General features: G+C 37.0%; 1 protein-coding gene across 1 annotated transcript in view; it reads left to right on the plus strand.

Moving 5' to 3' along the window:
- The window catches only part of LOC136883145 (ADP-dependent glucokinase), a 45,130-nt gene extending 25,660 nt beyond the window's left edge, over positions 1 to 19,470 (plus strand). The window contains exons 5-8 of the mRNA XM_067155328.2: positions 578 to 741; positions 7,457 to 7,563; positions 10,270 to 10,447; positions 17,826 to 19,470. Of these exons, the coding sequence (XP_067011429.1) occupies positions 578 to 741; positions 7,457 to 7,563; positions 10,270 to 10,447; positions 17,826 to 18,062 (686 nt within the window). The 3' untranslated portion in view covers positions 18,063 to 19,470. The remainder of the gene's footprint in view (positions 1 to 577; positions 742 to 7,456; positions 7,564 to 10,269; positions 10,448 to 17,825) is intronic.
- The last annotated feature ends 5,928 nt before the right edge of the window (positions 19,471 to 25,398 follow it).

Raw genomic sequence — 25,398 nt, forward strand, 5'->3', positions numbered from 1 at the left:
GAATTTTTTTTAATATGTTATGCATATCGCATAGTAAACATGCACACACAAACATGACATTTGTATGCAGGTGACATCATGAGTGCTGCCAACAACTAATGCAAAAATATTACACATGCTATTGTTCATTTCTGTGAAAATATTTAAACTTGGGGTATAACTGTAGGTCTTGATGGGATTATCTGTAAATAGGATTATTTGTATGATGAGTGCACCACATCATGTGTGTTATTTATCTGCTAAACTCCACAAAAATGAGTGCTAAAAAATACAATTTGTAAATAAACAGAATTAAAACCAAATATATATTCTGAGAGACAGGAAACAGAAGCCTTGAAGGGGAAATATCAACACATCTGACTGTGATTTAAACGTTCCTGAATGCCAGTCAGTTGGGCTGAAATTCAGTCTCATATAACCTTGCACTATTTATACTGTCCTGAGATGTAAGGAGCCTAAGATGCAGTGTTATGAGTGTGCTGTTGAGTTTTTCTAAATTGTTAATGCTTAAGATAATTATTTAAATTAGGATGTTAATGGTAGAATGAAAGAGAAAAGATTTATTGTGCTTTTGCAGGAGAGAGAGAAAAGCGTCTTGCAAAAATCCGTGATCAGATGATTGATCAGTCGCAAAAGACAAGAATACATTTCGAGATGGCTTCTTTCGTTGAAGAGGAGTTGCTTAAACAGTTGGCTGATGGTATTATTCCTTATGCAGATTCTCTGGGTATGAATGAGCAGGTGAGTGAAATAATTTAATTCTGTATATTATTTACTTAAACAAAAATAAGTAGGATAGGATTGACTGCAGTAATATAATTGATAATTGATAGATTCTGTCCTCCACTGGCAAAGGCTGCAGCTGAAAAGTTTGGTCCCATGTCTTTCTTTTATGTGTATTTTGTCTGTATGTGCTTACATGGTGAGTCGCTGCTTTCCATCTGTTTCTATATTTTGCTCCTGTTAGCCTTCTTACATCAATATTTACAATTCCATATAATATTATCACTCTACCTTAAAATCATTCAGGAAAGTATCATTATTATCTTCAAATATTTAAGCAGCTGTGTCTTGTTTGGCAACACCATCAAACAAGATATAAGCAATCTTAATTCTACTGCTCTGTATGTCACCTTCTCTAGGATGGATCCTTTCCCCACTCATCTAAAGTCTCACAGGATAAAACATAGTGCCAGTCATTAGCCATGGATTTCAAACAGCTTCCTTGACAGAACCAGAAAATAGTAGAAATGAAGTTTCTCTGCTCCTATCTCCAGAATAAAGGAAAGGCAAAATAGGAAAATTAGGAAATGTGCCCACTGCTTAGGTTGGAAAGCAATTTGCTAGTAATGTTAGAACTGAATAGACTAAATTGATATTGCCTTACAAAAGAAAGGTCTCATGATAGGAGTCCTAGAACATACTTTGATCAGACTGCCCCAGAACCAAATCCCCCTAAAGGTGGGAGTGGTAGAATAACATCCACGGTATTTCCTGCCTGTCATAAGAGGTGACTAAAAGGGGCCTCGGGGGCTCTTGACGTGGCAGCATGGGCTTACGACCACAGGGCCCATAGCTGAGTTCTGGCCCTTTCCTTTCTTTTGCTGATATCTTCGTTCTTCGAAGTTTTGATCATCTTCCTTTTTTTTTTTCATTGAAATATGGTAGTTAGGTATAAAATATGTTTTGGTGTGGCAAGCCCATCATAATAATAACTTGTCTGAAGCGTCAGAGTGGATTAGAACAAAGATCTAAGGAGTATCCCAGAAATATGTCTTCAGGGAGGTGCGAGAAGTGGGTGGACCCAGGAGCTCCCTGGATAAAGAAGAGTTTGAATTGAATGCCTGGGTTCACTCCAGTTTGAAGGGAAGGCTTACTTGGGTATGTATTCAGCTAATGTTGTTAATATTGTATTGTGGGAATAAGGTATTTAGTTGAGTCAAGGTTATTCATTTCTGATATATTAACCCCATGTTATAATTTGACAGAAGGTTCCGTCCAAGGATTGAAATCGTAAGAGATACAAACTTCATCATGATCCTTATTGATGAACAATCACATTAATAAAAATTTAAAACGAAGGTCCTCCTATTCAATACCATTTAATATGATGTCAAATTACTTAAAAATCACGTTAAATGGCATTGAATAGGTTGACCTTCGTTTTAATTTCTTTGTTAAAATGCACGGTCTATTTATAGACTCATTTCTATGGTTACCGAGCCAGCAAAGTTTCTTCTGTTAGTTTTGAAATGTGGCCAAATGATGGCAGAATCTACTCAAATCCAGTTTCGTATTGCAAAGAGTAACTCCCTCCAGAATTGCAAAAAAAAAAAAAAAAATGCACCTTACTATCTTCACTTGAGTTAGAATGTTGTTTTGTAAACTAACCTTGCAGTGTTCTGATAGTGGTATGTTTTTGTGTTATCCGTGATTGTCTTGAGAATAGTGATGTTGATGGTAATAATGAGAATGCACAATGTGAAAATAATTTATCTCCAAATGATGGTGATGCAGGTGAAGGTGTCAACGGATAGTACGAGATGTGCACTTAGTATATTAGGTGGTGTGTTTCCAACCCTTGCTCCGTTTCTCTACGGGGTCAGGTATGTAACAAGTTTTTACAATCGGATTGTCTTCCTGACATCAGCCTCATCAGAGGAGTTAATGAGACGAGATGAATGACATGATGTATGATAGTACAAAGGCAGAGTGTGAAACCCAGTGCCAGCACATAGCCTACTCACGTCGAATAACACCAAGGGTCTGTTCAAGGCGTAACATTGTCATTTGACAGATGAATTGCCATCAACAGTGTCACATGCTTCCACTCCATCTGAACGTGCAGAAAGGCTTTTGGCACACAATCTAGTGATTAGAAATTGTGAACCACAACCTCTTGTGCCCTGCCTATCAACATTCTGATGGAGAACAATTTTTTTTTTTACCTACGAGACTCGAACCACATTCAGACCATATAGACATGACACTTTAATGAGCATGGTGTTTTGGCTAATTGAAGCAGGAAATTTGACTTTTCTTTAAAAATTAGTCAATGTATGCAATTAGCTTTATAAAGTTCCCATTATATGATCATTTAGTTGAAATTAGCAGATCTGTGTGAAATATGTTGATGCCAGAATTTTCTAGTATCCATGACATCACTTTGATACGAGTTATATTTTAAGGAACATTTTTATCATTGAGATAGTACTAATATTGTTATTGTGCACATTTTTCTTTTTTGCTATTTTGCTTTACGTCGCACCGACACAGATATGTCTTATGACGACGATGGGATAGGAATGGCCTAGGAATTGGAAGAAAGCGGCCGTGGCCTTAATTAAGGTACAGTCCCGGCATTTGCCTGGTGTGAAAATGGGAAACCACGGAAAACCATCTTCAAGGCTGCCGACAGTGGGGCTCGAACCCACTATCTCCAGATTATTGGATACTGGCCGCACTTAAGAGACTGCAGCTATCGAGCTCGGTGTGTGCACATTTAGTCTGTTGGCTCATCACATTGTGCAACACGTGTACACTGTGTGATTGTTGTGGCAATTGTGGCTCAGATCCTTTCCAACAGAACAAATATGATCTAGGCCATCATAGCTCAGTGGTAGAGCATCTGATGCAAAATCAGAAGCTTTTGAGTTTGGATCACACTGGTATACGATTGGCCATTTTTATTCTTTACTTTAAATCTCTTCGATATGTACTGAACATGTGGGGTATCTGTAGAACGCAGAGAGGTGAAAGAAGGTGTGGGCTTGAATGGGTCTAACTACAATATCAAAATTGAATTAAAAGTTTAACTAAAGATCATGTTTCTTTTAGAATTTCCAACTTAACAATTTTCTTCACTGAGTGAACAATAACAAATTTGTGGATTAAAATAGAGAATCCCAGAATAGGACATTTAACAATTTTGGGCTTCAAGCCCTCGATTTACAATTTCTGCGCTACAAGTTCAAGTTTACAAAATGAGGAATAATGTAGTCGAGGGTAGAAATCCCCTAATTCAAGAGCACTTGCTCCCACAATTACAATATCTAGCCTTCCAGAGGCACCCTTCACTATTACAAAACTTTGAAAAGAGCTTACATGCTCTCGCTTTCTTACAGCCTACTCAAGGCAACATCACATCACAATCTTACACACTCCGGCCTCATAAGGCACGAATTACAAATGGAAATAGTTTTACACAGGGGTATCTAGTACCCAGCCTACTGGGCCTTTGCAGAAAAAGAACAGGTTAAATAAATGGCCCGAACACAAACTGAATGGAGGCGTACACTGCGCTCCCAGATAATGAAATATTAAAAACCTACAGGGCTCTCGGCTGATGGAACTGGGGCTAGTCCCAAACCACTGAGGTGGCTTGCATGGAAATAACTTTAATATATTACAGGAAAGAAAAGTTGCAAAAAGCTCGAGAGGTTAAATCACTCTCTATCCACGACTTAAAGACTTTACGAAATTTTACATGAAAAGGAAGAACTTTACATTAAAACGGTTACATAGTTAGAAATTTGGACCTTTCCCTCGGATAAGTATACAGAAACAGCAAGAAAGATTGAATTTACATGGCCATTACCTTGTAGATGTTCTGCCGGTCGAAGAAAGAGGCACCCTCCTCCTGCCTTAACACACACATACAGAAAGACAACGATCAATAGGCAAGGAAACTCGAAAAGCCGCAACTTATATACCCTCAGGGAAGGTTCGAGAGGATTCTGGGCCAGTCCATACACACCCTCTCATTTTTATTGGTTGAACCCAAAAGTTCCACTCAAAACTGAATTAGAAGCCTGTGATAGGCTGAAAATTAATTACAGAAAATTTTCATTGGCCAGATTCAGAACTGGCGGAATGAGACAGAAGTGTTGCAAACCTAGAATTACATTTTTTTTTAAACAAATGAAAGTTGAGGAAACCTATAAATACAAAATTTCTTTCAATAACACTTCCTTTACCTTGCACCACAGTACATGACTATAGTTTTTTGGTAGTGACATTTGTGGAAAAACGTCCAAACTTCTTGATGTAAACAACCACACAGCAAATAAAACCAGTCAGTTTAGGCAACTTCGGAATAACACAATTACTTAATACTTCAGTAGTGACATCTTCTGATTAAAGTCTCAACTTTATGTAGTAGCAATTTCACATTTTGGTCGGTGGAAGAGTTCATTAAGGCGCTTATTTTGAATGTGCGGAGTTGAGGTGTATCTCCCTGTACAGAGTACATTGTGAAATGTTGCTTAACAACAACATATATAAATCAAATTATATTTTTTTCCAAAGAGATTTCTTTCATATATTAAATATACTGGAAGGTACAGTAGAAATTGAGTATAAAGCTATAAAAGAAACCTAATAAATCGCACTGTTATAAATGAAGTATCGAGATTTGTGCTCTTCGAGTGACAGTTTGGAAAGCAGAAAACCATAGGAAATGGCAACTTCTGATGGATATGGTGAAATAATAAAAGTAAGCATGAGATCACGATATTCACACGTGAGTTATGCAACTGAGAAGAGAGAGGAGGAGTGAAGTGGAAAAATGTTGTAGAACAAAACTTGTAGATAATATACTTTTAAGCCTGACATTAAAGGGTGGAAAGAAATTTAGAAAAAGAGCAGTATGATTTTCGACAGGGCAGGTCAACAATAGACCCTCTATTTACCATGAGATTACTGAGGGAAAAAACAGTGGGAATATGATAAAGATCAGGTGATGGTATCCTTGATCTAGAGAAAGCATACGATAGTGTCAATAGAGAAAAGGTGTGGGGAAACCCTGGAAAGAACAGGATGTGGAAGGCAATGAAGGAAACTAGTGAAAGCAATGTATAAGAATTGTTTCAGTTGTGTCCAGACTCCAGTGGGAAGAACAGACTGGTTTAGAAACCAAACTGGACTAAGACAGGGAAGTGTATTGTCTCAACTTATGTTTATAATGGTTATGGATAAAATTCTAATGGAAACAAAGGCAAGTTATGGATGGAATATGAAAATACTATTGTTTGCATATGACATTGATCTGGGGAGTCAATAATACAGAGAAGTGCAAATCCAACTAGAGGCTTTAAATGACAATATTGAGAAATATGGTATGAAAATCAGTGTGGAGAAGAGCAAAACAGTGGTGATGGCAAGAGGAGAAAGAGAAGGAGTCATTAGTATCCAGGGACAAAACCTTGAGGTTATTGAAGTGAACTTAATTTTTTTTTTTTTTTTACAATAAAATACTGGGGTCAATGCCAACCCATGACCGGCGAGTTGGTATTTGTTGTGTTGTTGGGACCCTGATCTGGCTGTGGTCAATCAGTTGCATCACTTTCACCTTTATCTCATGATGTGCAGCCGTTATCTCCGATACCGTTATGCAGAGCATTGTTATGCTTGTGCTTTTGATAGATTCTACTCTTCGGAGTGATCTGTTAGTTTTCCCCCAGGATAATTTTGGACTACTGAACAAGTGGCTGTATGGTTAGGATCACACAGCTGTGAGCTTGCATTTGGGATATTGTGGGTTTGAACCCCACTGTCGGCGGCAGTCGTGAATATGGTTTTCTATGGTTTCCCATTTTCATATCTTAAGGCCACAGCCGCTTCCTTCCCACTCCTAGCTCTTTCCTATTCCATCGTTGTTTCGGTGCAACATAAAGTAAAATTGTAAAAAAAAAAAATAAAAAAAAAAATTGTGGACTAGTTTGTGGAGATAGTTTCATGAATCATACAGTATCACTCCCAGTTATGTTTTCTAATGTGGAGTCTCTCTGAATACTGCTGCTGCCTGTTATGTTTTGAGTGGGCGTATTGTACGGATACACAATTGTGAATGATGTGTCGTGTCAGCAGCGTGTGGCCTGCTTTCATTATTACCTTTGTTTCAGTTTTTCCATGGCTATTTACTTTGGTTTAATTTTGAAGTGTATGTAGTGGCTCAATTATTTTTCATTTGTTTTTGGTTTTAAGTAAACCTCCATTATTTCAACGGAGTTTGGTCATTTAGTAGATCGGTCTTACCCCAAGTAGACTCTCCCATTTTATGAAATAATGGGTTCAATTCCAGCTGTTTTTCAGGCTGGCCTTCATTGAACTCCATGCCCCAAAATTTGGCACTCGTTACTTTCTCTGCTGTCTCATGTCTCTGTTGTCAATTATTTAACCTTTTTTTTTTTTTTTTTATAGGTGGGGGGCATCATTAACCTGTGGCACCTGGGGATTCCTCTGGTTGTTCCTTGTTCTTACTAACCAAAGGGGTTAAGGGCTCAATGCAGGTCTTTTCTAAGTTAATATATTGTTTTAAAACTTTCAACAAATTATTCAGAATTGCTGTTGTTGCTACCAGTTGTGTATAGTTTACAGCAGTCTTATTCAAAATTTGTCATGACTATGTACCTTTCTCTGTATTCTTGTGATGTTAAGAATATCAACTTTTGTGCAGGAACTTGCGAACCTATACAATACAGTACTGTACGGCAACATCAGCCTGGTTGCTGATTCCAATCCTCGCGTTGCTATAGTGCTCGACCAGATGAGACAGATCTTCAGGTAAGTTTTTTTTTAAATCTTAGTGTTGTTAACTTCAATATACTGGTTGTGCACCAGAAAACCCCACCTTGGCTTCTATTTACAACTTTGTATTTTAATAACCTCTTACCACTCCAACTTCAGATCTCTACCTATCCCTTCTAGAACACTGGCAGGCTTAATAATAATAATCATAACAGAACAAGTTTGTTGTACAGTATTGGTCACACAGCTGTAAGCTTGTATTTGAAAGATGATGAGTTTAAACCTGACCATTGGCACCCTTGAAAATGGTTTTCTGTTGTATTCTACTTTCATGGCAGGCATATATGCTGCAAATGTACATTTCTGGGCACAAAAAGAAAACTTCTAAGACTCCTAGTGTAAGGATGACCTAAAGGAAGGGGCACACTGTCATACAGACTTTTCATCTTGCTAATACAGAGATTTATCTACAGTTTGCCAATAAAAGAATGCACTACTGTGTTTCTAGAATGAGTTCATGTGGTAGCATATCTTATAAATTGCTCTAAATGTTTGTCACCTTCCTAACATAAAATTCAAAATTGGATCCTCAAGTTGACAGCGTTCGTGTTGTAGTGGAACACTTGCTTTTAGCCCCCAACATCCTTAAAAGCCATTAATGGCACATGCCTGGTCTTCTAGTGACACATTGTTGTCAAGGTGGCCCCTGATTGTTCACTGTCCACGTATTTGTTTTCAAAGTACTTCATGATAGCTCTCTATACAGTGTTATGTAAAAATACTGAAGAAAACTAAGACATGTACTGCTGTAGATACAGTAAAGCCTCGGTAATTCAAACTCATTGGGACGCAAAAATCTGACTTCGAATGACATGATTTCGAATTAACTGCCAATTAGTAATTCAGAAATGCCAAACCCTTGCCGCGACACAAAATATTCTATGACTCGTTACTGCATGCAATTAACCTTGATACACTGTTTAAACCTTTCAAATGCCATGGAAAAAATCTATTTCCGAAATGTATCCAACAAGATGCGTTTACAGTATTCAAATAATTCACTTGGATAATTCGCTGACAAACATAACCTCACACAACTAAAGAAAAAAAAACATGATTCAAAGACGAGGAGAAATCTATGTGGCTCCCCGTGCAAGCCCTGTATTCATTGGGTTCTATGGATTGGATTTTGTACATTTTAGACGTCCTGTACTTGCATGGAAAGCACCCGATGCCCTTAAAACATCGTGGCTTATCGAACTTTCTTATGACGAGGGGAGAAAGTTTCTCGCTTCCATCTGCATTACAACACAGTACAGTGACTATCCTTGTATGATTTCCCGCCATGACACTTCTCTCATTATTCAGAAATGCCAACCTTTGCCGCGTCACAAACATTAATGCATGCAATCACCTTAATTCACAGTTTAAACCTTTCAGATGCCATGGAAAAATTATTTCCGAAATATATCCAACAAGGTGCATTTACATTATTCAAATAATGCACTTGAATGAATCACTGACAAACATAACCTCACGCAACGAAAGAAAAAACATGCAATTTAAAGACTAGGACAAATTATCCTGGCTCCCCTGCGTAAATGCTTTGTTTTTTTGATTGCAGTATTGTTTGCATTTTTTAGATGCCTTGTACTTGCACAGAAAGTACCTAACACCCTTAAAAATCGTGGCTTATCGAACTTTCCTATGACAAGGGGAGGAAGTCTCTTGCTTCCGTGTGTGCATTGCAACACAGTACGATTTCCCAGCTGGTACTTCTCTCCTTTAAAACCGTAAGTCCATTTGGGCTGGACATTAAAAATGCAACTATTCAGTTTCATTAGCATTGACAATATTATTCGCCAACTGTTGGCATCGCTAGTGTTCACGGATTCTGCTTCTCCGCACACTGCCTATTACGTGATATTGTGGCATTCCTGAAAAACGCTGAATACAAAAGAATTATGATTTTACTCAAACTTAGCAAATATGAAGCACACTGTAGACACACCGGAGTGAAAGTACGGAAAGCTAGCCCAGCGCGTTCCGGAAGATGCGTTGTCATGACATGGATAAATTTTGAATCTGAATTACTGTGTAAAATACATTTTTTTAAATGTAAATGAATTAAAAGTCTGAATTTCGGTAATGGGACCAACATTGTTCTTCGAATAACGAATTATCCGTATTTTCTATTAAACAATTTAAATAATATATAAAACTGTACCTCTTATTTACGGGAACAAGAGCTTCTTCGAATTAGTCGAGATTTTGAATTAACCGATTTCGAATCGAGGTTCTACTGTACTAGGAAACCCTAAAATCACTGTGGAGAATTATGATATTTGGCAAAATGCTTGTTTTGAAGAAGCCCACCTACGTCACCTTCGGCGTAAGTCTGCAAGTTTGTAGGTTGGATATGATCTGGTATCAATCCAAGAAGCTGACCTTAAAAATGACCTGACCAAAAAAAATCCAACACTTTTGTCATCAGCAGTAGTCTTTGCCCCACCCAGTCTGTAGAGCTAGATTTTCTTCAAAAGATGTCTTTTATATTCTGCATTTACGGACCCTTTTATTATTATTATTATTATTATTATTATTATTATTATTATTATTATTATTATTATTATTATTATTATTATTCCATGACTATAATCGATGTCTAGAAGTGAACGTGGTTTCATGTGAACTAACATTGAAGATATTTATTGATTACTGAACATGATTAATTTTTTGTAGGTTACTAACAGATCGTAACAAGCATATAGATAACAGCCGCCAGTTGACAAGGCTTCATGTTCATACCCTGGCGTATCAGGCAATCTTGACTGTGAGGCAGTCTCCATGGCGTAATTCAAAGGCTGCCGCTGCCAAAGCATCTCTCACTGCCAATAGGCACGTGTGTGGCTCCACAGAAGTAAGTATTGTTATATTCTTTGTGTTGTAAAGTGGTTTCATTTTTTGACTTAAAACAGATTTGTAATATACGGTAGTTATAAACTACAAGGTGCTAGAAACATGTGTCATGTTTTGAAACGTTAGCAAACTTACTACCAAGCGAATTGCCAATTGGGTTAGGAGTACGCAGCTGTGAGCTTGCATTCGGGGGATAGTGGGTTCAGACCACACTGTTGGCAGCCCTGAAGATAGTTTTCCTTGGTTTCCCATTTTCACAACATGCAAATGCTGGGGCTCTGCCTTAATTAAGGCCACAGCCGCCTTCTTCGCACTCCTAGCCCTGTCTTATCCCATCATCGTCATAAGACCTACCTGTGTCGGTGCGACATAAAACCAATTTTATTGTAAAAATATATTACAAACTTACTACTTGCATTTGGTGCATTCTTGTAATATAATCATAATATACAGGGTGTCCCAGCTAAAATGTTCACTACAAATAATTTACACTGTTAGATATAGGGAATATAGTCCCACTTTCAGTAATGTTACCAACAGGCTAATAACTGAACTTGGGGTACTTCTCCAGGGAGTCTATCTGCTGAGATAATGGTACTACCTTGGTACTTCTAAGTGGAACTACTCTATTTTCTACACCTGGCATTAGAGATAAGGATTTGGCAAATTTAGGGGGGTGATTAATGTCAAAATCTGACGAGTATTTCTTGAGAGAACTGAAGGTCTTCAGGTATGATTCATTCACCAGCCATGTCTGCACAAACATTAGGCTAAATGGATAGACCTAATGCCCCTTACTTACATATTGAGGAAGTAACATCACAACAGTTTGATGAAGCAAAACTGAAGTTGTCAGTAGCCAGTTATGAACACCAGCAGCAGCCAGTGATGTTTAGTAGAAGTAACATCATATATAGAGAGCAGAAATATTTTCGTAACGGATTGTCATATTGTAGAGACACATGGAACAGGTATTACCAGCTAGATTTCAATGGGTTATCGTCAATATTATGATGCCAGTTGTAAGTTAATGGTTATTAAACATGCGGAAATCATAAATGATTGTGCAGCCACGAGAAAATATGGCATAACCGATGCCAGTGTTCGGCGTTGGTATAAAGGGAAAGATTGCAAAAAAATGTGTACTCTTATTCTGCAAGAAAGGCATTCAGTGGCCCTCAACAAGGTTGCTTTAAAGTTGAAGATAAAATTGTGAGATATATGCAAAAAAAAACCTCAATGACCATAACACGAGGTGCAATACGAATGTGGGCTTGCGAAGTTGTGCAACAGAAGTATATTCCCAGAACTTTCACAGGCAACAATGAATGGTGCACAATAATTGTCAGAATGGCCTAGTGTTGCTGTGTTGCACAGCCCTCGCACAGAGTCTATCAGACATGTACAAAGAAAATTTTGTTGAGTTCCTGTGATACGTAATAAATTTGCAAAAGCCACTGGACAGATTGGGAATGCTGACAAGACTCCAGTTTATTTTGATATTGCCTTCTAACACAATGGTGGAAGATAAAAGGGCAAAAAGTGTGTCTGTACATGGAAATGTATCATAATGATACGTTGTGCTTACCGATGGAAGGAAGATGCCACTGTATGTCATTCTTGCCTGCAAAAATATGCCAAAAGAGCAGTTACAGCCAGAGATAATTTTCAGTGTGTGTTTACTTATTTATTTTCTCAAGTTAAATTTGTTATTCATTATACCAATAAATTAATAGAATTATGATTTTATAAAGATGACATTCTGCAAAAGGATGTTCAGATCAATGGCAGTGATTCAGGTGCCTCTAATGAAAATAATTAGGGAAGTTGGTAGAATTTTGATATTTATTTGTGCTTATTTTTTCTCAAATTAAATTTGTAATTATGATTTCACAAAGCACTTTTTTAAGCCTGATTTAATTTTTTACGGAAAACGTGGGGATTGCCTTACATTCAGGGTTATCTTGAAGTTGGAGAAATACAGTCATTTTAAGGTGTTGAAACTAGCCCTTAAACTTTCCATGGCTGGAGAGAAACTTATTAGACATTTACTGTTGGTTGCATTCCTCTTTCCATCTGACTTTGTAACTGATTAGGTCTCACCAGCATATATCATTACAGGTCATACAATTGGCTACAGTGCTCTCATTTTACAAGGAAATTTTGCATCATTCTGCTGTTGGCCAACACTTTCTGTGTGTTGTGCTTGTGGCAGGAACCATGTTCCATTACTTACCAACAAATCAAGACATTTAGTAACTATAGTATAAAATAGGCCTTTGAATTTAAATATTATTTAAAATACTGTTGAAAATGGCCTCCTTCCTTAGTAAGACATGCGTCACATCGTTGAAACAAATTATTTACCACTTTCAGTAATTCTGCTTCTGTAATAGACAGTATTGAATGTATTATTTTTGCCTTCAATTCTTCTCTACTATGGGGATTATTCTGGTAAATTTTGCCCTTTAAGGTTCTCCAAAGATGATAATCACAGTAAGTTAGTGGCTGATCTAGGGGTCATAAACCTGGACTAATTATCCAGTCATCAAAAACTGGACATAGAGTGTCGAAGACCATCAAGTCAAAAATATCCATAATCTTTTTCTTCCTTTGTCAGTTCATTAAAATCTGGACACAAAATTATTCCCACATACACATCTGTATTGACATGGTCATAAAAAAATATAGGCCCAATTATCTACTGCATGCTGACTGCTCACCATACCCCTATTTAAATGGGATGCAGTGGCACTTTCTATACAATATGTGGGTTCTCAGTACTCCACAGTTGCACATTTTGAGAATTTATATGTCTAGAAAGATAAAACCATGCCTCATCAGACATAAATTATTAGCTGTGGATCTAAATTTCCATTTCGTAAAACAAATTACAGAACGTTGTTCTTATGGCAAACTCTATCTGAAGTTCTTGCACAAACCTTATTTTATACGGTTGAAATTTCAGCAGTCTGGTTGCTTTGTGCGCCAATCCCATGGATATGTTTGTTTCCTGCACTAGAAGGTTACATGATTTTCTGAGGGGTATTTCTAATCTCACCCAAATATCCCCAATCTTCAACTAAAACATGCCTTTTCTGCTTCCTCTGTACATCATAAACTAAATTTATTGTACGGCACTTTTTCATCATCTTTGAAACACAAGATTTTGTGGAGTCAGGATATTTATGAGCAAATCTTCTAAAGCATCTTCTATAGTTATCTTTCATCAAGTATCATTCTACAAAATTGCTGTTCAGTGGAATACTTTATTTTCCAATAGATTACTTAATACACAATAAATAGTGAAACTCTGTTAAGAAGTTTTTCAAGGGACCAAAAAAAAAGAAAAAACTTCTTAAGCAGGAATCTTAAAAGGGGTAATGCCCGAAAACTTATTCTGTACTTTGAAATACATGTGAAACACACAGCCAACATATTTCCTTGTTTGTGAACAATACTGAAATGGGCTGATATATAAGAGCTGCTAAAAGAAAGCCACAATATAAATATTAGATTATCATGACATGTATTTTTAGAGATATAGTAAAATAATTGAACATACTGTATTATAAAAACACTTGATAAGAGAAGGGAACATATTCTATAAAACCTTGCACAAGAAATAAGTAGTACTAAGAACGTTAAAATGGTAGATGGTAACCGTACATTATGTAAATTCCATACTGCATTAGACGTTAAATACATTTCCAAACACAAAAGTCTAGGCTCCTACTTGGAAAAGAAATTGTCCAGGGTTGACTGTTTTATGTTTTTACTGCTTTCTTGAAGTATAAACCTCTCCATTTCCTACATTGCCGTCCATGTGTTCTGAGGCACACTGACTGAACCTTCCATACCACCTCAGTTTTTTAAGGCAGATGCTTGTCTCACTGCAAGATGGTCTTGGGGGTCTCTCTTCCTCAACGTCCTTCTCTTCTTATTCTTCAGTCTTCTCATCTCCTGCCGGAATTTCCTTGCAGATCTCATAGATGGTCTGCTCCTCGCAAGTGATTACCATATCATCAATGGCATTGAAGTCATCGAAACTACTGGTAATCTCCTGTATAGTTTTCCAGCACCCTGGCTCATCACCAGCTTCCGCAACAATGCTGTTGGTACTACCACTGAAGCCTGCTTTCTTGAAGCAGTTTGCTATTATTACAGGCTTCACTGAATCCCATGATGAGGCAATGAAATGCATTGTGTCCAAAAGAGATGATTTGTAGATGGGTTTGCTGGCTTCCATGCATAGCAGCATACAGCACACAACTGATTTTCGGTACCTCTGTTTCAATACCTTAATGATTCCTTGGTCCATGGGCTGTAGTACCAATGTAGTATTCGGTGGGAAAAATTCTACCTTGATGTTTCTTAAATGGGGCCACTCCTTCGAATGAGCAGGGCAGTGGTCAGTATACACCACAATCTTCCTGTTCTGGCTCCCCATTTTGGCATCTAATGCTTGCATGTACTCTTCAAACAGGGAACTTGTCATCCAAGCTGACTTGTTGCTGGTGTACTTGCACGGTAAAGTCCTGACATTTTTGAAACAACGTGGCTGCCTAGACTTCCCTATCATCAGTAGAGGTAGTTTTTCAGTTCCTTCCATACTATCATCAACCAATACCGTAACTTGCAATTTACTTAATTTTTCCCCATGGCAAGTTTCTCCCTTCAAAACCAGAGATTTATCCAGGATAAGCTGGTAAAAAAAAAAATGCGAATTCATCAAGATTAAAATCGTTGCAAGGTTTGTAACTGCTTATATTAGCAGGCAGAACTGTTTCCTTCCACGCTCCCCTTTCTTCCGCACTTACACTCTGCTTTGCCATAAATAGTTTTGTAAATGATACTGGCTTGATTTTTAAAGTGGTCCAGCCACCCGTTCAACGTGGTAGAAGGTACCTTTAATTTGCGCGCAATTTCTTCGGCTTTCTTCTTCACAATAGTCCTGCTCAAAGGTATGTTTAAACTTCGCTGCTGTTTAAACCACGTTAGCAGAGCTTCTTCTACTTCATTGTACTTTCCAGATTTAACTTTCTTGCAATTTACTGAAGTATTCCCTGCAGAAGCCAAGATCTCTTCTTTCTTCCCTATAATGCCATTCAAAGTAGATGGCGGCATCCCCAGCTCCTTCGCCAAAGCAACACGGGAAAGCGTAGATGACTCCTCTTTCCTTATAATCTCCACTTTGTCTTTAATTGTTAGTGCCTTTTGCTTGATCACTTCCCTCTGAGTTCCGTTCATTTTCACTTAAACGTTTGTACGTTTGATATTACAAGTAGAACCAACCTCACTGACTCCTATTCACACTAATTATGATGCTACACTACACTTGGCAATCCGTAATTTAGGCTTACAAGACGAAAAGACAAGACGTGTACTATAGTTCATTAGCATGCGCTTTCTATCTTCCTCACACCCCTGACACCTGCTTCAAGTTAATGGCAGCGAATGGGAAATCTGGCAGCTTATTCTTAGAGATTCTTAGAACCTATTCATAGGCGTATATCGCCCCTGCATTCCTACTGGTTGTCACGGCAACGGGTGTAGTTTCTGGATGTTTCACAGTACTGCATGGACAAGCTGGTATTGAGTTTATTTTCCTGTTTTAATCCTCTTCCTTCTAGAGTATAGGTAATGAAGAAAAGAAATGCAGGTTCGAAGTTGCAGAAATGAGTGCATGGGAAAGTATTGGGGCATTACGTGCGAATGATAAACGTGCAGTAGCAACACTAGCACATCTAAATGTAAACAGTTTCTTTCTCCACGAGAATTTTATTTCTTGTTTCCTCATCCTTGTGCTACGTTCTAATAATGCGATGTAATAATTACGAGCAACACGATAATACAATGTTTAGCTCGTATAAAGGTAAAAATAACTTTCAATTTTATGCCAACACATGGTATCGCAATGTGTGTTAGGCCCCCTCTCACAAACACCCAGCTGGTTATCAACATTCGTTCAACTTCGTAGACGATCGGGATCTTTCGGCCGGCTGTTTGGCAGCATAATATATATCAGCTGGCAAGATGGCTGTTTCCTGCATAGAGTCGGGAAGTTTCTTTGTTTCGTAATAGTTTATTCACCTAACTAATAATGGACATGGAAAATCTTATCAGTTTAGTTCCAAAATATAATTTCCTCTACAACAGTACCCATAAGTATTATTGCAAGAACAAGAGAGAATGCCTGGAAGGAAATAAACAAGTGAATGAAAAATCAAACAGGTTAGAATATTCAATTTTGTGGTAGATTAGGCCTATATGGTACTTAGTTTATTTTGCAATTATTGTTGACCTTATTTCAGAATCATATTATCATCTTGGAGTCCATATACAGTACAGTATGTGAGCACAATAATTGACAAGGCTTGGACTGTACAGTATTTACCGTGAACAATTTTATAAGTGGCATTCCCTACAGTTGTCGTACATGTATTCCTAACAAACAGTACGGTAATGCATTAGAAGCTGCTGTATTGTGGACAAATACATTTTTCAATTTTTAATTAATGTTGAGGCCACCTCAATTAATGACTTCACCCTGTTGCAGCATGCAATATACTGCATTAAAGTTTTATTAAACCATTCATTGCGTGCTTTGTGTTTCCCGTGTAGAGTCCCATTCGATTCTATTCCGCTTGATGTGAACAGTGGAGTTGAAATTTTGACTGATGGGTTCAAATAATACCAATATAAATGGTCCGTTATTGGACATTATATACATTATATTATATAAATATATTGGTGTTATAAATTTACTCATTTGGGACAAATATTTCAGATTCCCTATGGGAATCAACATCTATATCATCTGATGGGTTTGATTCGATTCCACAAGGTAAGAGTGAGCATCCGGTGTTCGTGCTGTCATAGTGAGACGTCATATGGCCTTGGCAAGCCTGGAGAGGCTCCATGACAGGTGCAAACGGTCTAACACAGGGTTGAACTTGCGCGGAGACTGGAGGGTTCTAATCATGAGCTGCTTTGAGTGGACATTTTCTATCTGAGGGGGCTCCAAAATTTGAACTGTTTAACTGGTAAATATATTTACAACAGGACACTTTAAACAGGAAAAATATACATATATCTTAATGCAACCAAACAAGGGACCAAGAATATCACACTTCTTAGACAGGAAAACTTCTTGTGCGGGAATTTCTTAACTGAGTTTCACTGTATACTGAATAGTATTCAAGCAACAGTCAAATGCGCATTCTCGTACAGTTCTTAGAAGCAACTAACTGCTTCCCACACTGCGGTCAGGAGAGCAGAAGTCATCTGGTGGCAGAGCGATGTGAAGTTTCCTCGTAAAATGATAACACTGTATCTTGTCATACATGAATGTGTTAATGCTTTTGACATTTTTACAGGTTGATATTGACAATGCTATGTTGATCATGGATGAAAGCTTTTCAACATCCATAACAGCTGGAAGTCCCAGAGTTCCACTGGATATAAATGAACCCATTTCCTGTTGGGAGGAAAGCTTAGAGAATGGTCCTGAGGTAGAAATCTGTGTAGCTCCTGTGTTAGTCTGTCTTCGTGCTCATCAGACTGCTGGGGGAGGTGACAACATTTCTTCAGCGGGGCTTTCTCTGCAAATCTAACGCAATGCCTACTCTGAATATCCAAATCAGGAAAATAATTCTGTGATCAATTGGTTGTAAACACTTCCTATTGTATGTTGCAATATTTTGGCTTTACATGTTTTTGTTTTTTTTACATTGAGAATGTACACATGTTTATAGGATGTCCAGTAAATTTTGTTAGTAATGGTATGCCAGAAAATACATGCGTAATCTTTAGTTACAGAGTATATTTAAAATCTCACAAGTATGCTACACTTTAATCTAAAATATACATGCATGATATATTCAGAAAGAACATCTTAAATTCAGAAGTTTGTAGATCATATCTGAGGCATCAAATGTAAGTAGATCTGTTAGTTCAAAGAAAGGATAATTTTTATGTGTATTATAAGTAAAAATTAAGTAAATCACAATATGAAATAAGATTTAAGAAACTAAAAATCATCAAAGTTATTTGGTTTAATGATGTTGGACCGATATCAGTCAGAATTTTGCATACTACCATATTTTTAGTTACCAATATCAGATAATGTTGAATTTTTATTCTGAGGTATGCCTTTCCAAGATATAAACATTAACAACATAGTTCATGTGTATTTTTGAACTCTAAAACTTTGGCTGATTTTTCTCCCTAACCATAAATAGGTACTGTAAATCAAAACAAGAAAAATTACAATTGATATTGAACGAAAGTGTGGAAGGCTTTTTAAGAATATACTGTACATGATCACATCCCCGGTTATTATTTCCTTATGGAAATATGGATTATTTTGGTTTACTTATATATCTTTTGATTATTCATATATTGATTACGTTCCTTTTCATTCCTGTTACCACAAAAGAAAGAACAATTGGACCAATTGAAACTACTGTAAACTGGAGGAAAATATTTCTGAAGGAATGTAGAAAAGGAATGGTAAGAAGTAGACCTTTTCCTGTATACTACACTTACAGCACAGAAATAGCAATCGGATATTTTTTATTAAAGTCGATGTGTAGCATATTTGTTACATGCAAGAAGGTAATACAATATTTGAAGAATCAGCTTTTAGGATAAAAACAGGCTTAATAATATTTTCAACCATTGTTGTATTTCGTTGCTCAGCTGGTCTGAACTGTTGATAGCACTGATGTAGAAGCTGGTGTGCTAAGCAGCATGTGGTCAAACAAGACATATTGCTGGAAGTTAAGCTGACACCACTGACTGAAATTTTTCGTTGAATAGAAATTGAATTTCAAATCTGCTTTGCCATTTAGTACTTTCTGATGATGTAAACCAGATGATCAAATTATCCTAAAAATGGATACTTGTGAGTTCATTTGATGTTATCTCTTTACTCTCTTTTCATGTGCCTGACTTTTTCCTTGCACCTGTGTTTGTTGGTTGTTAAAATAGGAAAAGCTAGTTATTAAAACCTGCACTATACTTTTTGTGTCGTTATTTAAATCCATAAATATTCTCAATACAAAATATCTTTTTATATCAATACGTAACTGAAACCATGTTGTGTACTTAATGTGTAAAAAGGAAATTGTGTTGACATTGTTTAGAAACAAGTGCAAAGTGACTAAATTCATTACTGGATACCCTACGAAGATGATATGATTTAGAATATGTGAAGTTTAAAACATTTAAAGCATACACATACTTTTTATTGGTATCTTATAAGTACATTGAAAGGTAATTTTATCTTGCCTATGAATGAGGATCAGTCTGAGTAATCTTAATTTTTCTTTTTAGTGGAAGAATTGAATGCCATCTTGGTTATTAACACGTTCCCTGTGGCAGTGAATTTTGACGACTTAATTTTTCGTTGATCGGCCCACGGGTGACCCAGTGTGCTGCCTTTAATTATTATCGGTTTGGGTCACCGGTGACCTGATGAATTTGACTTTGGTTAGTCCGTACTGTGAAATCCAAAACAATGCTGGAGCACTTGTTGTCTGTGTTATTGTTGAGGAGACATTCCGATGTACTTACCTCTGCGACAGTTTTCTGATTCAACTAGTGCATGACCCAGAAATGACCCCAGAATAAATGTTAGTTTCTCGTTCATTGATCTGTTTTTATGGGAATATGTTAAACTTTTGTTAATTATATTCATATTATGCTTAGTAACAAAATAACATCACAAAAGACGAGGCTGTACATAGGGTCACCATCACATACTGAAGAGAAATCACCGTCACTGTCATCACTTTCTTCCAAATAATGAGTAATTCGTCCGGGATCCATTGCCATCCTAAACCTCTTTCTTTTCCGTGCCACCGGTGTATCAGAATGTGAAGGCTCCGTGCCTAAAAATAAGGACGTGAACTTGCTTGTACCCGACGCCTGTGAGGGCATAAAGGGAAAAGGGAAAGAAGAACTTGCTTGTAAATCTTTTTCTATGGAAGTTAATAAACATATCAATAACTACTCCAATAAATAAAAATCTGAAAACTTATATTCGCTTACCTGAGAGCAAAGTAGAAAGGAATAGGTTATACTCGTCGTAATAAACAACAATCTGCCATCTGAAGGCAGCAACATTGTAAGCTTCATTCAACGTAACCGTGCAAGCGATTCCCACGTAAAAATCAAGGTTAGACAACAATCTGAACACAAGGTGACCCGAAGCGGTATGAATGAAATATGAAAAAAAAAAATCCTTCAGGTCACCGGTGGGCCGATCAAAACTAGCAGTATGCCTCGATCCTTTACTTCAATAGGAACATCATGTTGCCATTATTTATTGGAAATTTGTAACTAGGACATAGTTACTTACTCCGCAATTTCGGGAAGTTCGCACCGACGGATAAGAGTAGCGTGCTTCAGGACAAATGGTGACCCAACCGCAAGGAACATGTTAATATTCGGTTGAGAATTTTTCTGAATATGCTAGTTCCACATTGATGGTAATCTAAAATTCATAATTACAGTATATATATTATTCATTAATGTTTGATATCTTCCCCTTGTTTTTGTCTGCCCTTTCAGTAAATATCTAGGTGCATGACTTACAATCTTGTAAACACAGGATCATTCATTATCTCTGCTTATTGGAAAATTTCAGTTCCTCTAAAACAGATAGAAATTGTACTGAATGTATTGTCACTACATTGTAGGAACAGGTCTGTTAGTTAATTATAACTGGAAGCAATGATAGTAAACATAATACACTAAAGGACAATGTTCTTGGCTTCAAGTAAGCAGGGAACGTCAGTGTTTTCATCCACAGGATTAAGTGAAAACAGGTCTGTTCCTGGACTTCCACCTATCTCTAAGGATGTGAATGAGTTATGATTACCAGAACATTTACTGCCGGGGAGGTAATTCAGTTTATTCTAATGCTCTAATGGTTAGACAGCTTATCCACTATGCAAAGAGAAAAGTTTTTTTTTTTTCCAGTCTTCATTTATGTCTATGTATGAGAAGACAAAAATACTACTTTATTTGATAATGTTAAGTTCCTAGCCTCATGTTTAATCTAGTTTCAACTTGTTGAGATGAGCCATAGAAAAATTACTGGGCTATCGATTCATAGTTAATAATGAAATTATATTAGTAATACTGTAATAATAGAAATTTTAATGAACACATGACTGAAGAGTGGAATTCATAGGCATGCAAAACATTCCTAATATGCCCTAAGGCTGAAATTTTGAATAGTCATTTTTAATTCACAAATAAAGTGTATATGTTTATTTCTTATGTGTCATTCAAAATGTTAATTGTTTGTGTGAAAATAACTGTATAAATGGCATTTTAGCAAAAGTTTGTGAAGAACTACTTTTACATATTCTTATTTAGAGAAGAATAAATTAAGAAATTACAAGCAGAAAGGAATGTGCATTTTTGATGTTTATAATAATTTTTAGCACTAGAACGAACTGTTAAATTGTGGGTGTTGACTGCATTTAATAAAAATGTTGCCTTTTACAGTTACTTTCACATGTGCATTTGTTACAAGTTCTTCTATCATATGATAGTATAGTCAAAAGTATACATAAGGAAGCAAGTTTATTGCAGCTGTTATCCATCTTAATCTAAATGGTATCTAATTTTGTTGTATGAATATGTTGTCTTTGTTTGAGGGAGAAATAATTGTTGGTAACATTTCTAGCAAGGATTTTTTTTTTTTTTTTTTTTTTTTTTTTTACTCTGCACAGGAGTGCAACAGAGTAGGTAATATAGTGAAAATGATTTAATGATATTTTGGTAGCCTTCAGCTTCTTCTGATACTCGTTACATTCATAAAATATCAATATTTGTATATAGTTGTCATCTTTCTCTTGCATTCATTTTCTCTGTGGCATCTTGTTGGTGCTATTCATTTCATTTTACTCTTATCTCATGGTTATTTCATCAAGGACTTCATTTAGAAATTACAGTATCATGGCAGCTAGTAACATATATTATTCCTCTCTAAGTGAATGTTTTGGATCTCTCGGTGAAAATATAAGCTTTCATTTGTCTACTGACAAGTTATGATCTTATTCTGGGTTATTAGGCCACATTGACTTTGTAAAATATGTAAACGTTTCAACTTGTTCAGTAGGCCTCATCAAGATAAAATGATGTTGGGTGGGCATGCATAATTTTATAAAGGAGAGAAGGCTAGATATCACATCAGGCAAATGCTGGGGCTCTACCGTAATTAAGGCCAAGGCCACTACCTTCCCAATCCCAGCCCTTTCCCATTCTTCTGTCATTGAAAACCTCTGATGTGTTAGTGCGATGGTGAAGATAAAAAAAAAAAAAAAAGCTAGATGCTGAAGTAATGGGCTGCCACCCTGCCAATTATTTAGTGAAAATTCCTTGTGGGAGTTGAAACCCAGTGTTCAATTCCTTCATTCCACCACACACTACCTCTTTCACTTACTATGCGATAGTTTTTTTTAAAAAAAATCTTAGTATGTGTTATTCTGCCTTACTGGCATGTCACCTCGTAATCTGCAGTCCTTTGTGCTGAGCAGCGGTCACTTGGTGGGCCAAGGCTATCGGGGCTGTAGTACCATGAAGTTAATTATTTTGCATCAGTGGGACATTAATAAATAAGGCAAGAGATGTATTCTATCGGTTTTGTTACAATTTAGTGTTATTGCCACATTCTGTGCTTTAAACTAAGTAAATGGTGAGCTTTCATAGAGAGCCTTGTTTTCACCACATGAGTAGCATCTAGGCCATTTATACTCTCTATAAACCTTAAAAGCTTTGTCCCATATTGCAGGTAATTCCATGTACCGTATAAGCAGTTAATCCAAATCTGAAACATTTAAATTTTAAGCATTTGTATTAAACTGGTCAAAATAGTTTTACTTTCTAGCCTTGCCATGAGCAGTGCTATCTTGTTTTCATTCCTTCAGTTGCCTGTTCAGTTCGGGGTGACCACATTTCTGGTTAGGGTTGCCAGTTATTGCGGACTTTACTGGACAATATTGTATTTGTGCTAAATGTCTACCTGAGATAGTCAAAGTTCACTTTATTCTTTGTACGTTTAATCGATTCCCATTTCAGAGTAAAGTTGATTTTTCAGTTAGCGTAACCTGGACTTGTCACTGTTAATTATGCTTACAACCATACTTTGGAAATATTGGAGGTAGACATTGAATTTTTTTTATTTTTTCAAAGTGTATTCCTATTTTACAAACTCAGGAGTTTGTAGAGATCTACTGAAAAGTGTGACTGAATTTGGTAAACAATACTCGCATGAACTTCTGTGGATTGATTAATAGAGCGTTGAGAAACTTTAATGTCAAATTTTATATGTTCAGATTTGGCTGTACCCAAAGCTTTGAGAAAGGTATTGAATATTAACCCTTTGCGTGGCATGGGTGCGTTAACATGCCAGCCACTAGTCCAGCCATTCCCTGGCATTGGCATGTTTCAGCATTCTGGCACCCTCTCTCCTTCCTTGCAGCTTAGAAAGGCATCAACAAGACTCACATTCAGGAATATATGTATATATACATTTATTTTTTGAGGCTCCGAAGGTCTGAACATGACCACGCATCTCTTAGAAACCTGAAATAACAATCCAATACTTCACTTAGAGTTCTGTGCCACCATGCCTTCATGAAACAAATGTTGACACATTCTGGCTGATTAGCTCCAAAAGTATTGTAAATGAAATCTGTGCAAACAAAAATGAAGATGAAATGATGATTTCAGAATTAGATAAACCTGATTGTAATGTAGCGAACTGTGGTGATCCCCATGATGGCAGTAACGAGCGTAAAAATATCACAACTATGGTCACAGTGAGATGTTTTGTATGACTTGCAAAACTGATCCATTCTCTGTCTTCAAAATGATCATAAGTGAGGATTTAGTGAATTCAGTCGTGATTGAAACAAATCGCTATGTACGCCATTTCTCGGAATGCATGAGATATCTCCTCACTCGCGAGATTGTAACTGTTGTTACATCAAATGAAATTTAGACATGCCTGAGAATTTTATTTATGACTAGCTGATGTACCCGTGCTTCGTTACGGGATTCTCAGAAAGACTGACTTTGTGGTTTTCCTAACTGAAATCAACATAGGTCATTACAAAAACGTAAGTATGAATGTAACGATTAAAAGCAGTGCTATCATATAAAATACTCGATCAAATGGAAAGCCACACGTTTTTATCACTTTTAACGAACAGTGCTGCGGTTAGATTGCGGTGCCAATCTAATAGTCCAAAGTTCCAGAGCTGGGATGACCAGGCTGCAGTTTGCCATGAACACTCATCTGTCATTATTCCGCTAAATGTGCACACTGTTCATTCCAATCAATGCCTTAGAGTAGGGATTGAATAGCCCGAATGCTATGATGATCCAGTGTGTTACGTACCAGTAGTATCAGAAAATTTATAAATCAGGGGAATGGAATGCTAAAGAAGAAAGTTATCTAACTCCCCAGCTACTTTCCATCAATATTCAGGCAGGCTGTTACACTCGGTACGACTGGGCGAGTTGAGCGTGTGGTTAGCAGTGCGCAGCTGTGAGCTTGCATTCGAGAGATAGTGGATTCGAACCCCATTGTCGGCAGCGCTGAAGATGGTATTCCGTGGTTTCCCACTTTCACACCAGTCAAATGCTGGGCCTGTACCTTAATTAAGGCCTAAGGCACTCCTAGCCCTTTCCTATCCCATCGTCACCATAAAACCTATCTATGTCGGTGCGACGGAAATCAAATAAAAATACTCTGTACGCAGCAGTAATCCTATCTACCGGAGATGAGGGGCAACAGAAGACACAAAGCACATCACGACAAACAATGGTCAATGTAATGTTATTGTTGATCAATGTTAAGAGCTTTCTATATTGTAGGCCTACGCATTTAGTTTTCTTTCGACTCTGTGATTTGTAAAATATACCGTA

The sequence above is a fragment of the Anabrus simplex genome, chromosome 11 (assembly GCF_040414725.1).
Source record: "Anabrus simplex isolate iqAnaSimp1 chromosome 11, ASM4041472v1, whole genome shotgun sequence".
Lineage (NCBI taxonomy): Eukaryota > Metazoa > Arthropoda > Insecta > Orthoptera > Tettigoniidae > Anabrus > Anabrus simplex.